General features: G+C 47.9%; 4 protein-coding genes across 4 annotated transcripts; all 4 read left to right on the forward strand.

Moving 5' to 3' along the window:
• Positions 1-2,983: 2,983 nt before the first annotated feature.
• Positions 2,984-5,834, forward strand: JR316_0012191 (putative D-xylulose kinase A; the record flags this gene model as incomplete). Its single annotated transcript, XM_047897821.1, has 7 exons — positions 2,984-3,129; positions 3,216-3,289; positions 3,429-3,499; positions 3,550-4,135; positions 4,188-4,398; positions 4,455-4,556; positions 4,619-5,834. The coding sequence occupies 7 exons, from the start codon at positions 2,984-2,986 to the stop codon at positions 5,832-5,834; spliced, it is 2,406 nt and encodes an 801-aa protein (XP_047742710.1).
• A 1,328-nt stretch (positions 5,835-7,162) lies between these two features.
• On the forward strand, positions 7,163-8,408 carry JR316_0012192 (uncharacterized protein; the record flags this gene model as incomplete). The annotated part of the gene is made up of 4 exons (XM_047897822.1): positions 7,163-7,289; positions 7,356-7,450; positions 7,510-7,953; positions 8,013-8,408. The coding sequence occupies 4 exons, from the start codon at positions 7,163-7,165 to the stop codon at positions 8,406-8,408; spliced, it is 1,062 nt and encodes a 353-aa protein (XP_047742711.1).
• Positions 8,409-10,081: 1,673 nt separating this feature from the next.
• JR316_0012193 (uncharacterized protein) lies at positions 10,082-10,811 on the forward strand (the record flags this gene model as incomplete). The annotated part of the gene is made up of 5 exons (XM_047897823.1): positions 10,082-10,175; positions 10,241-10,278; positions 10,345-10,508; positions 10,567-10,691; positions 10,783-10,811. The coding sequence occupies 5 exons, from the start codon at positions 10,082-10,084 to the stop codon at positions 10,809-10,811; spliced, it is 450 nt and encodes a 149-aa protein (XP_047742712.1).
• Positions 10,812-10,850: 39 nt separating this feature from the next.
• JR316_0012194 (tRNA-dihydrouridine synthase 3) lies at positions 10,851-14,184 on the forward strand (the record flags this gene model as incomplete). The annotated part of the gene is made up of 15 exons (XM_047897824.1): positions 10,851-10,922; positions 11,073-11,188; positions 11,287-11,547; positions 11,695-11,889; positions 11,938-12,103; positions 12,165-12,570; positions 12,626-12,657; positions 12,719-12,770; positions 12,833-13,060; positions 13,124-13,290; positions 13,343-13,445; positions 13,500-13,693; positions 13,754-13,773; positions 13,832-13,989; positions 14,048-14,184. 15 exons carry the CDS (start codon positions 10,851-10,853, stop codon positions 14,182-14,184), a joined length of 2,307 nt encoding a protein of 768 aa, XP_047742713.1.
• Between the last annotated feature and the right edge of the window lie 57 nt (positions 14,185-14,241).

The raw sequence follows: 14,241 nt of genomic DNA on the forward strand, positions 1-14,241 counted from the left end.
CTAAACCAGAGCCTAGGGGGGTAAGTGTCCCAGCCTACCTTGTTATGCGGTAATCTTACTCTCATATTGCTTCGAGAAGCTCCAGCGCCACTGGCCAGATTACCGCGGAGACCATTGCAATACAAGCTACAAACACACCAAACCATACCGTCGGGCGGTAAGTCTCCCAGCATATTTCGTTGTATAGCGATCCTACTCTCATATCGCTAATCAAATTGACATCATTAATTTGTGTTCTGGACGACAAATTTATTTGCTGTTATAGTATTCTGTGCTATTGTTATCTGCGTATTTCATCGAGCGCGGAAGAGGTGGATGAAGAGGAGGGAGGCGAGGAGGGAGCGGGAACGCCAGCCGGAGGACACACGAGAAGTTCCAAGTCAGCAGGTTCAAGGGACTCCGTAGTTCTTGGTTCGATGTCTTCTTTCTTTCCTTCTGTCTTCTGGCCAGTGTCCATGGATGATCCGCTTGAACCTTCGGTTTTTTTTAAGATTGGGCTCATCAGAAACCAGCACCCTTACGTAATCAATGGGCTTGGCGCCAAGAGCGGCCAAAATCCAGCTCGAAAAAAAAATCAAAAGTTATGTTGACGGAAAATGGTTTCAGACAAAAAGTTTAAAAAAAAAAAATTCATAAATGTGCATATACAATCCTTACTACTAGCCTTTATGCCCACAATAATAGAATTACACCTCAGAGGTCAAATTGTAGTCTCTGGAAGTCCATAATGAGTCTGAGAGGTATTACTTAGGCGTGACTTATTGTCACGTGTGGTCACGTGTACCATTATATAAGCGGCCAAAAGAACATTGTCAAATTTTCGAAAATCTCCCAAACTCGAGAAAACACCATTTCTGACGTGTTAGACTAAAAAAAAAGGAAAAAAATTAAAATCTTTATAACTTCTTGAGATCAAAATTTTTTTGAAAAAAAAAACCACAGATGTGTTCAAAGAAGCATAACCTACATATCTGTGGTTCAAAAATGTAGAATAGTGTGAGTGCAGAAGGGTTGAAAAGGTTCGGAGGTAAGCCAACTTTTGCTTACCTAAGGGGGTGCTGGTTCCTGATGAGCCCAATCTTATTTCAAGGTAGCTAGAACATTCCCACCATCATTTTCCCCAGTTTTTAATTTTCCTCCCTTATCAAAGCGTACAAAGTTTGAAGTTTGCAGATGCCGACGGACAGTATTGTTCTTAAGTATGTATATTGTATAGTACCAACGTTAACACGCTCAATTTGTTGTTTGTACCAACGGAAGCAGTCTCAATTCTTTTTGGAAAAAATGCCGAAGCACATTGGCGGAGGTGAAGAAATTAAGAATTTTGTATTGTTTGGACTTCTGCAATGTATTGCGTCACTGCAAAAATTGGCTACCTGGTACATGTTGAAAAGTCTCAATAGTACAATTTTTCTTCATGTTCGAGTCTGTGGCTAGTTTTCACCTGTTATTTGCCAGACTTGTCTCGCTGATAGTGATTTCTTCTCCTGTGCTCTTGAGTATCGTTACCAATGTGATTTTTTGCGTATGAGAGAGGAGGATGCAGAAACGAAAAGGGAACGGTAGGAGTACTTGTATGGGATCATTCTTGGTCAACATTTGATTCATTTTTTGTTTTTTTGTCTAGCATCCATCATGACCAACCTTGAGCTTGAACATGAACCGTCTTTTTAACTTCCTGGTTGTTCGGATACTCTCACCATCATTTTCCCCAGCCGCCGTCATTCAAGCTTCGACTCGGGAGATGCCGACAGTCAAAACACGCTTCTATTTTTAGTATTGACCAATACCACACGCGCTATGTCTGGACCTGGGATTTTGTGAATTCGGTGCAACTGCGGCAGAGATAAAAGTAAAACCGGTATTTAGTAGCCCAGGAACGCTATCGTTACCGGAAGATTAAATTCAGGAGACTGGAGGCTCGGGGGACTTGTATGCCGTGGCCGTGAGCAGGAATGATTGAAGAGTGCATCGTGATCGGAAGATTGAGGCGTAACATATCAGGATTGAGCGATAGATAGATGGCATAGTATGCCTGTCTATGTCCGGTGGCAATAGCAAGGGCTATATCCGCGAGCGTGTTTGCATTGTACGAGACTTTCATGAGAATCGTTAATTATCAATTGATGGGACCAAATTGTGAAACATAGAACGATACACTACATATAATATATGAGAAGAGCAAGTAGCCGTAATAACGGAGTTGAGAAAGCATGGCAGAATTGATAAAGAGCCTTTGTTTTCCGAACAAATTGTGCAACAAATTGCCTTGCTACACATCACCAACTGCTCTTGCACCTCAGCTAGAACAGGATGGGTTGATGAAACGAACGAGCGGCTCCATGGATATTTGCCAGCGAGACGGTAATTTCCGACGGCGCGTTTAGGTGGATGACACACGCCATGTCTCGGGCATAAGGCTGGCGCGAGGTACTATCACGAGAAGCCTCCTGTGATCAAAAATGCGGCGTCTGAAGAGCGGTTCCCGTCGCTGGGCCCGTAGTACGACGAGTGAAATACAAACTATGCTGTCTAGAAAAGCAGAGGGAGGACACAGCTGAATAGCGTGAGAAGGCAGGGGCAAGGGAGGATATTCATGGTTACGTAAGAAGGGAGTTGATGGACAGCGGCTGTTGGACTGTTGAGCCTGAGAAAGCGAACAATTTCCATCTTTTCTTCTTCTTTCCAAACTTTCTTCTTGCTTCCACCAACTCACGACCAGTGACCGACGCCTCTCCGCCGACGACGACGACGAGCAGCACACGAATCTTGGCCTTTTCGCCACCTCTGCCATACTAGACCTGCCACCTCACGTTCCTTTCGTCCCACATTAATACCCCACGGACCAGTCGACGAAACACATACCACACCAGCTTTTAGTTCTCAGAATACCATACTTACTTGAATACCACGTCGACGATACCAGCGCCTCTAATATATCCATATCAAACACCATACCTGTCCATTAATCTCCATTGCCACCATGCCTGCTATATCCAAGACCGGTCCTTCGTTGTTTCTCGGGATCGAGCTCGGGGTTGACCAGCTTCGCGCATCCATCGTGGACGACACCCTCGAGCTCGTGGGTGTGGAAAGCGTCGATTTTGATTCCGAGCTGCCAGAATACCAGTGCGTTTCCCCATGCTTCCCAGCGTCGCTTCCCAGCCAGCCCAATCGGACTGTCCATTGACTCACGTCTCCGGCTGTGTTCACAGGACCCAGGGTGGGATATTCACGACGCCTGGAGAGGCATACACGACGCCCGTAGAGATGTGGCTTAAAGGCCTCGGTAAGAACCTTCTCCACCTCCAGTCTCAATTTCCTCCTGAGCGGAATCAATTTTTTTACTTTTGGAATATCCTCTTGGCTGCCTGCCCGATTTGGCAACCCCCTTATGTTGCTGATCGCTGACACGATCACGTGTTTAGATACTCTCTTTGAAAAGCTTCACCGCAATTACGACTTGACGAAAATAAAAGCCATTGGAGGCGCCGCCCAGGTGTGTATTACGCTGTTTATATGACTGTTAGCTGATATTCGGGATATTAGCATGCTCTTGTCTGGTGGAAGTCCACCGCTGTGCCGTCCTTTGCATCGCTAGACCCTCACACTACGTTACACGCTCAATTCCCTGCGCAACTGTTTTCTCTCCCAAACACACCGATTGCTCAAGACACGTCGTCGCAGACGCATGGTCTAGCTATTGAGGCGCTTCTGGGCGGTCCAGATCATATGGCCGCGCGTGTCGGAATCGCATCTAACGCCTCAATGGTTGCAGCTCAGCTACTGCGGATCCGCGAAACCTGGCCAAAGGAGGTCTGGGAACGAACCGGGCGGATACAGCTCGCGAGCGCGTTTCTTGCCAGTATAATTACTGGTAAATGGGCCAACATGGGCGAGGCTGAAGCATGTGCGACGGGAGCTTGGGTACATGGTGCTAATCACAATGTGCACAACTCCCCGCACCCAGCGGGCCAAGGGTATTGGGATGAGGGTGTTTTGGAGATTGTGGGAGGAAGCCAACAGGAGGGGAGACGAGTGAGAGGGTGGCTTGGTGATGTTGACGTTTCTGGTGGATCCAGGAAGGTCGGGAATGTGTCAAGATATCTGGTTGAACGTTACGGTTTCGATCCAGGTGCGTATTTCCATGGTCAGTTGCATTTCATTTATTTAGGTCATCCTTTCAGAAACTGTTGTTGCGCCATTTACATCCGATTTTTTGGCGTCATACCTCTCATTGCTCCCATCTACCGGAGATGCTGTTCTTTCTTTTGGGCCTATGGATACATTACTCACCCCAGCACAACACTATATTCCTACTCGTCTTTATAATCTATTCCCACACCCTGCTCAAGATGCCAACGAGAAACGAAAATACATTGCCGTCTTAAGCAGTAGGTTCGTGCATTCCGCTCCATCATAATTCAAGATGTCCGGCTGAGCTTCCGTTGTAGAAATGCTGATGTGCCTCGAGCTCTTGTACGTGACATGTACACGAAGAGCTGGAGTGCTTTTGATCGTCTGGTGGCCATCGTTCCTCCAGGTGGATCTATTGGGTGAGCATCCGGGAAACCCAACCATGGACAAGCAATGGTTTACTCATACATTCGTCCATCAGACTGGACGACAAGCTCTTTAGCTTCTGGCACCTCCAACCAGATGCTTACCCTTACGCCCGCGTCAAAGGTATCTACCGCTTTGAGACTGGAATCAAAGTCAACGAGTTCCGGGACCTTCGCGCGAACCCGCGCTGCCTCTTGGAGAGCCAGATTCTTTCCTTCCGTGTGAAATGGTCACGGATGATCGCCACCGGCGTCCTGGGCTCATCGCGCAAGGCAAGTGTGAGCCCGACACCGCCGCTCTCAGGGCGTAACAGCAGCTCGGGACTGTCGAGTCTTGGCCTAACATTCGATCCCTACGACCACACGCCGCTGCCTACACGCGTCATCGCTACGGGCGCGGCGACCAACTTCCCTAGTATGGCCAATCTCGTCGGGGACATCTTCAACGCGCCGGTGTTCGTGCCGCTCACACAGATTGACTCGGCGCAGGTCGTGCCGCACCGCAACGCGCCTGTGCAGGGCTACCCAAGCCGTGGTGCGCTTGGTGGTGCGTATGTTGCTCGCTGGGTATGGAGTAAGGAGTGGGGGACCAGTGGGCTTGGGGTGTTTGAGGATGAGATGAGGCGGTTGTTGGGTAAGCGCTGGGTTGCGACCGGCGGTGCACTCCTCCGTACGAATGTGAACGGCGCGACGAGTGTGATTGCGCCGTTGGCCGGTACTGGTGGGACCGGGAGCGGCGCGAACAGTGGGACGAGCACACCGTATGGACACCCTGGCCCGCGCTCGGCGCTGGGCAGCACGGTGTTGGAAGAGGAGGAGGACGATGATGAGGAGCAGGAGAGGGCGATGATGGGGCTTAGAAACCCGGGTGTGATTGGCGCTGGGATGTATGGCGAGAACGGGCAGCAGCCGCGGATCCGCACCCAGACGGCTGATACCTTTTCGAGCGGTGCGAGCTCGGTGTTGGGTGCAGCGTCGGCGTCGTCGGCGTTCACGACACCTGATCTTGGGTTGGGAAATTTGGGTGTGATGGGTGGACCGCCTGGACTCGGCGGTGCGGCGGTGGCGGGCTCAAATGGAAACACGGGCGCGGTGACACCGACGACCCCGACGCCCCTCACGCCTGTAGTGGCGATGCCGACGGCGGAGGCAGAGATGCAGATTGGACTGGCGAAGGTGGCAGAGTCGGACATTGACTCGTTCATGACCTACGCCGCTATCGTCCCCGAATTTTCACGGTTGGAGACGATGGTGGTCAAAGGAATCGTCTGAAAGGATTTCAAAGAACAAGAAAAACAGACCGCCAATGCGTTTAGATTCTCTCTTTGCACATCGTTTCTTAATTCGCCTCTCTCTGCACCCTCGACATTCGTACTGTCGTTTGTTTTGTTGATTCCGTGTCCACCGTCTCCAACAGTCCATCACTATATACGCACCCTCGTCGCACACTCGCTCGCTTTCGGTCATCCGTGTAACTATGCTATCTCTGTTTTCTGCTTTTCTTTTTTTATATCTCTCCATCTTCCATTCTCCTTCCTATTCCCCTTTTTTCTTTGACGTCACATCGAGTTTTTTTTTACGAAAAAAAGTCGTTTGTCCTTGTCCATCTACTGCATCTTCTTTCCACTGTCCGTGTCTGAATCCCTAGCTCCTACTCATCCACAATACCACTAACCCACCAGCATCCAACCAGTGCACCCCCAACCCACCTGCCTGACCTTCAAAAGAAAAGAGTGGAGGGACAAAAAATATATCTCATGCTTGCTTATCGAGGAACCTGTATATGAATACCCCGTCCACCGTCCACCGAACCTACATACATCTATGCAACCCTTTTTATCAATCCAACGCGACGCGAACTGGGGCTAATCTTCCTGATATTACCTAGCCCTCTCGGCCTTTCTTCCCTTCGCCGTGTTCGTGTCCGTGTCGTGCATCCGAGCCTTTGATTTCCCCCATTCACTGGCCTCGTACTCACCTTTTCACTTTCTCCGCCTCATCTATCGTCCCTCGTACCGTAACCAAACCTTAAAAGTAGACTCCTCCCGTCTGTGGCCGACGTCGAAGATGTGATTTTTTATCATTCAGCTTTTTTCAATTTTACGTATATATTTACTTTTTATCCTATACCTACGTTTGTCATATATGATATGGACACACCCTCATACTTTTCTCTGTCTGTTTGTTGCTTTTCAGCTTCATTTTTTTTCTCCTGTCTTTGCTTGTTTTTTACTTTTAGGTTTGCTTTTACTTCTACGTTTACTTTTCATTGCTTTTTACTACTACTTTTACAGTACTCTTGCTGTTTTTTTTTTTCCTCTCTCTGAATGATCGTTATATCTCTTCGTATAATTTAAGGTATCACACAATTTCATGGAGTTTTTTCACTTTTGAATTCTTCTCTATCTTTCTTTCTTGTTGCGTACCCATAAGGGGATTGGATGACTGATTTCCGTTGCTCCCTTAGCGCTTGTCTGGTGTTATACTGGCCTTTAAGGACATGTCGCCTTGAAGAACGCAATGATTGAAGTCATTCAGGCGTAGCGGGATTGTGTGTTGCCTATCGATCACTCGGCATACCTGCCGGACGATGTTTGGTTATGTCTGGGCACCTCGCTCTTCCGGCTTTCCACACTAATCAACTGACCGAGGAGAATACCATGCTGCAAGAAAAAGTCACTCAGTTGCAACGTCAACTTGCCTTGGCCGAGTTACTTGAGGAAGAAGGTATCTCCTTCATTCCACTCTGGTTGTGAGTTGTTAATGATTTTTCGAATTGTTTATCCATCCCAGATACAAAGCCAAAGAAACCGCAGCGGAAGAAAGGCAATTCACAGAAGAGTGGCGCAGCCTCCGTTGGTGGCTCGTCGACTCCTTCTGATCCTTTGGTATTGATCCCATTCAATCGGCTTTCCTCTTGACTTGCCTCTGACGGTTTAATTCACAGGCACTCTTGACTGAAACGGTGGCGAACTTACAGAAGGCGATGACTGAGGAGCGTGAAAAGATGGCGAACTTACGGAAGGCGATGACCGAGGAGCGTGAAGCGATGACTGAGGAGTGTGAAAAGGTGGCGAACTTACAGAAGGCGATGACCGAGGAGCGTGAAGCGCTGACTGAGGAGTGTGAAAAGGTGGCGAACTTACAGAAGGCGATGATGACCGAGGAGCGCGAAGCCAGGCAGAAAGTCGAGGCGACGTTGGCGAACTTACAGAAGGCGATGACCGAGGAGCGTGAAAAGGTGGCGAACTTACAGAAGGCGATGACCGAGGAGCGCGAAGCCTGGCAGAAAGTCGAGGCGACGTTGGCGTCTGAGAGAGACGAGCGTCTTTGGCAGTTAAGCGAAGTTGCGGGACGTACGGGGGAACTCGAGCAGTGGGCCGTTACTGCGGTGCGTATGACTATAGCTGCTTTCTTTTGACCGTTACTTATTCTTTACGATTATTGCAGGACCCTGAAATACTTGATCGCATACGACTCCGTAGTCTTCTTGATGAAGGTCAAGCAAAACTAGCCAGATTTGCAGGGCTTGTTTCTGAGAAAGATACTACTTCGTACGCGTCAATGACATGGCGGCTGAAATTGAAAGGTGAAGATGGGGAACCAGCAGCTGATGATGCCCGCTTGCGTACTGCACGCTCACTCCTGACTGGCAGAGGGGGTATAATTCCACAGGCAATCCAAGTACTCGTGGATAATAAGGATGCGATGCGCCTGCTGACGGAGACGAAGTCATCGATCCGCAACTGGGGTAACCATTTTGCTCACCACCTTGCCAGTAAGCCTGCCGAGGACAAAAAAGGTATGCTCGGCATTCTTGAGTTTGTTTCAGGCTCGTCTATGTAGAGGCTTCTTAATAGTTATTTACTTACATTGTTTGTGTATGGGATTCAGACCGGGTCCTGTGGCATGAATCACCTGATTGGATCAAACTCGAAAACTCAGCCGAAACTGAGCTTGAACTTGGAATATTTGCGGCATATTGAGACTCATTTAACATCATTTGTGGTGGTTCATTGCTCAAAAAGATTTAAATGGTTCTCTATCACCAGAAGAATTATTGTTTAGATATTTATGAATATTAACCAAATCTCTAGTGCTTTAAACAATATCAGGGCTCTTCAGAATGACCAATATTATATCAAATTTATATAGGGAGTTACTTGGATTACTTAGAAAATTAATGCCATAGTACCATACTAGTTTATAATGAGTTAGAGAAGCTACTTAATCCAATTTTTTAAATTCAGTGGTAATTTACTGGCCTGTTATTTATCAGATTCTGTCAGCTGTGGCACAAACACAATGGCAATGATGGGCAAAGGTAACACTAAAATAACACCTACAATGGACCTTGCCTTGGACCCTGGGAAAATCTGACAAATATTCCCAGTTTCATGTGAGGGCCAAGTCCAGGTCCAGGTCCAGGTCCATTTGGCCCTTGCTCCCAGTCGATCCGACGCTCTCGGTCAGGACAACACCCAGGCTAACTGGTCAGCATTTTTGTCCGGCGTGATAGCGACCTTACGGTCTACTTTCTGGCTGTTATGCACCAGCTCATATTCAGAATGCGACTTTCAACAACAACCTACTTTCCAGGCTTCTTTGAAGGGGCCGATTGCACTCATCCGGAATATCTACATACATAATTTTTCCAGCCGGTTAATGAAAGACGAGGTATCGGAGTCGGGACGGGTTAGAATGGTTGTCCTCGATGTTATTGCAACATGAAGGCGGTGAATCCCTTTTTGTTTTTCCTCGGGCTGTACCAGTATAATCAAACTCGTGTGCGGCTGTGCATTTAGTATGTAGGGACGGATGTTATTTCAGCGTATCTGAATGGTTCACTGATTCGGCTTGTTCAGGCAAGGTGTTTAATCGTATAGATTTTCGAAGGAGGTGTCCAAACGTATCTCTAGAGTCGGAGCGTTTGCCGCTCGAAGATGCGTGTACTCTTACTCTGTACATGTACGTATGAGTATGATGGCGGACGCCAGTGTTCGCCCAGCACCGCCCCAACCGCCCCTCGATGTCATCGATGTCTTTGACACAGTGGTAATTACGACCCCGGAGAAATTTGAAAATTAAATTCAAATTTCTTGTCATCCGCGACGACAGGAGGGTATTTGGTGTGCATAGCGCGAATACTCCCTGACTCCTGGGAGTTCTGAATACTTGTGTCCAGTTTTACAACAACAGCAAATTGTGTGCGGTCCCTGTTCTCTGTTTTACGAATCTTCAGGACGAATTCAGGACGCAATACAGGTGCGTAGGTTGGAAAGGTCTGGAAGAGTTTGTATCCAATTATGCTGCCCTTGGCGATTTAGGGGTGTGGTGACGTATACGAATAGCTCCCGCTCCATCGTACTCTCCCCCTCTTCCTCGAAATCTCTTGGGCGGGCCATGCTTCTGGCGGTGAAATCAGGGGCCATCTGTGAGTATAAAGCCTGGGCAGGTTGGAGCGGATTTCTTTCATCGCATCACACATCACATTAACCCAACACACCACATCCACAAACATGCCTGCCAACGTCCAGAGCGGAAACCGCTATGTCCTCGTCAACAAGAAGGGAAAGACCGTCGTCGATCTCTCTGGTACTGATGGCCGCAGTGGTACGTCGTCTCACAGTCGCTTTGTTGCTCCCAGTTATGTTTGCATTCTGACGTCGAATTCCTAGTCATCGGATGGGAACGCCACAATGGAGAGAACCAGCAGGTTCGTTTGCATTATTTTCTGGGTTTGGGATTCTACCATTCTGACGTGTTTATTTTGAATCTATAGTGGGAGGTCATTGAAGTCAACGGTGGCTGGAACCTGAAGAACGTTGGAACTGGCAAGTACCTCAGCCTTGGCTGCGGCATCAAGAACGGAGGATCTGTCGTTGGATCCGATGAGCCTTTCACTTGGCAAATCACTCAAGACAGCGAGGACTGCAATGGCCTTCGGTAGGACCCTCATTATTTGTGACAATGGACAGAGACTTACTTGTTAATCCTGTAATAGCGTCAAGGTCCCCAACACCAACAAGGACCTCGACTTGTCCGACAACGGAAACCCTACTCCTGGAAACCCTATTGAGATCTGGGGAAGCTGGAAAGCCGATAACCAGATCTGGTACTTCGAGCAAGGTACGTCGCTGCTCAGATATATTTCTTGATACATTTACTGATTGTCTTTCAATAGCTTGCTAAATGTACCATTGATTGTACTGGGATTTAGCTTCAGAGCACAATGTTGTAGACCATTAGAAGTGGTTTAATATAATTCAAACAGTGTATAACCCAATAATGAAGAGTGTGAACGTGATAAGCCATTTGAGGAAGACACTACTTACTGATAACACGATACGGAAGCCTACGGTACATGAGTTCAAGCGCGTCATTGTTGCCCCTATTTTCGGTCTAAATTTTCAGCGCGTCGATCACATGACCCATTAGCCGATAAGATTCCACTGACTTGCGAACCTGTCGATCTTTCGTTTGACTTGTTGTTAAACATATCACACGCAGAGTAGGTTGTGCTTCATGCAGGCCGAAACCATGACTATGGAAACCTCTGTCCAGGTGTCTACGCCAACAACGACTCCCAATCTGTACCCCGCAGGAACGGCACCAGTAAAAGCAGAGTGCGTCAAATTGAGTATATAGCTGGAACCGAATAATGAAGTTTTCGTTTCCGGCGAGTTTCTGCCTTCCATCGACTGATATAAACGGTATAATATAGATACCTGATATCTAAAACACCGCAGTTTGTTGCGGATGACGACGCAGCTGAAGGAAACACGACTGGGGACCGTGGACAACGTCACGACGCACGAGATGGCACACCCGATACACGGGGACCGATACGAGGAGGAAAGATGACGAAAGAGCAGAAGAAGGCGCGCCAGGGTCAGAACAAGGCCCGCAAATTTGGGAAAGTGAAGGATGAGCTTACATTGTGCTGGAAGGTTGCCAATGGGTCGGTCTGTGAATTTGGGGCCGAGTTGAGTATTTTCGTCTTTTTGATTTTGGACTTCCTTTGTGGTGGCCTCCATGCGCCATTGATTGTGCATAGAGGCAAACCAATGAATTATACATGATTTTCTAACGCATATATTGGAAAACTTACAGACGTATTTTGAACTTACAGTTGCCGGAATACCCATGACATCACATCATACCTCGCAGCCAAACCTCCAGACCTTCGCATCCCAGAAACATCTGGTTTCTCAGAAGAACCACCATACGCTCCTGATGCCGGATCGTTGCGGAAAATACATCCTGCGTACCCTTCACTGGACCTAAACACCGTATGCCCAATCTTTGCAGAGACTGGAGAATGCGGGTATGTCCAAAATATTTTGCGATATAACTGTTCACTGATGGCAGACAGATACGGGTTTAAATGTCGATTCCTTGGAGGTCATATCCGCATCTCGGAGGAGTCGGGAGAGCTTTCTCTGGTCACGGACGAAGACAAAAAAGCGCAGGCAGCGGTGACCGCAAAGGAGCTTAACTTTGTTGAAACTGACGTGCAAAAGGCGCTGCGCTCGCGAAAAGTGCGTTGTCCTCGACCTATTCATTGTGTACGAAAGCATCTGATTTCTTTATCCCGAGTAGTACCCACTTCCAATCTCAGATGCTTACCTTCGCCAACTGGCCCTAGAGAACAACGAGCAAAATCCCAAATCAAAACCTGTCCCAGATTCCAATTCAGTAATCATTGGAGAACCTGAACAAGATATGGAGGATGTCGAGATGACTGCTCCGGTACCAGTGCCTGCGTCTGGCGTTGTACCCCCCATTGACTCGAACACGAGCATGGAAACCTCAACTGCACCCAAACCAGTTCCTGTTCCTGAGGCCGAACCTGGAGCTGCGCCCGTGTCCGCTCCTGAACCAGTACAAACGGAGTTGGTGGCAAAGCGCACTGGGGATACTCTACCTTTGTCGAGCCAAGTAGATTCACCAGATGCCAGAATTCGCTTCTCGGAGAAGAAGAGGTTGCACTGGAAAGGAAAGACTTGTAAGTGCCTTTGATGCCACAATCAAGGGTTTGTTTCACAAAAGTCTCCCTGTAGATTTGGCGCCTCTAACTACTGTTGGCAATTTGGTGGGTCATCCCTTGGACTTGGATGGAACAAGGCTAAAGGTTGTTATGCAATGTTTTGTAGCCATTCCGCAGGCTATGTGTAGATTTCGGTGCCGATATCACTTGTGGAGAGAGTATGCCTCCATCGTCGTTATGTGTTGCTTAGATCAATGAGCTAACGCCATCGTTTGTTTAGTGGGACTCGCAACATCCTTCCTCTCTGGGTCCAAAGAAGAATGGTCGCTCGTCCGCCGACACCCATCAGAACGAATCTTTGGTGTACAGGTCGCAGGAAACAAACCTGCCAACCTCGTTCCTGCAGCCGAGGTCCTGGCGAAGGAATGTGCGGGAAACATCGACTTTGTAGATGTCAATTGCGGATGTCCCATCGATTTGGTATTCAAACAGGGTAGCGGGTCTGCATGTAGGTCCATCTCACTTGTAATCCTTTGACGCTTTCGATTTTTGACTGATATCTGCAACAAAGTGTTGGATACTGTTGGAAAGTTAGGCAAGATTCTCATTGGAATGAACAAGGCGCTGGGAGAGATACCCGTGACTGTGAAGCTCAGAACGGGCGTGAAGGATGGGAAGAACACGGCACATAAAACCATGCCCCGGCTTGCTGCTGAATGGAATGTAGGCTGTATTACGGTACGTGTTCTTACTATATGTATTTTGGTTCTTGCTTATATGCTTGATAAAGTTACATGGACGGACGAGGCAGCAGCGGTATACGAGACTTGCTGACTGGGACTACATTAAACAATGCGTGGATGCTGTGAGAGCCCGAGAGCAAGACGAAGATTGTACGTGTTGATGATTTCTTAAGAATCTATACTAACGGATTAAATGATCGCTAGTACCTCCTGTACCCATATTCGGAGGAGGCGACTGCTTCTCGTCACAAGATTATTGGTCCAATGTCGAGAAAACGGGTGTGGATGGGGTTATGATCGCCCGAGGAGCGTTGATCAAGCCGTGGATCTTCACTGAGGTCAAAGAGCACAGGGAGTGGGACATCAGCGCGCGAGAGAGGTTGGACCTTGTTCGAAAAGTATGTCCTATGCATCCTTTTGTCTTAATACGTAGAACTGATGTCAATATTTATTTGTAGTACGCAGAGTATGGGTTAAAGTGAGTAACACCTTGGTTGTTCTACGTTTGTTACTGACATTTATTACCATCTTATTAGCCACTTTGGATCAGATACTACTGGTGTCAATGCGACTAGACGGTATCTATGTGAAGCCCTTTCCTTCCAATACCGATACGTACCCATCGGTATTCTGGAGCATCTTCCGGGCAGGATCAACGATCGAGCACCAGCTTTCCGAGGGCGAAGTGATCTGGGTAAGCACCTCTAACTTTACCTGGCTTCTGCTAAAGTATAACATCTCCTCTGTAATAGAAACTCTACTCGCCAGTCCTGATAGCAACGACTGGGTAAAAATATCGGAAATGTTCTTGGGACCCGCTCCAGAGTCCTGGAACTTTTTGCCCAAGCACAAGAGTAATGCTTACGGTTCTGAGGAAGGACAAGGATGATTCGTGGAGTGCATTATATGTAGAGGGATGCGCTGTCGATAAATTTCCTTCTGAATC

This window comes from Psilocybe cubensis, chromosome 12 (genome assembly GCF_017499595.1).
Source record: "Psilocybe cubensis strain MGC-MH-2018 chromosome 12, whole genome shotgun sequence".
Lineage (NCBI taxonomy): Eukaryota > Fungi > Basidiomycota > Agaricomycetes > Agaricales > Agrocybaceae > Psilocybe > Psilocybe cubensis.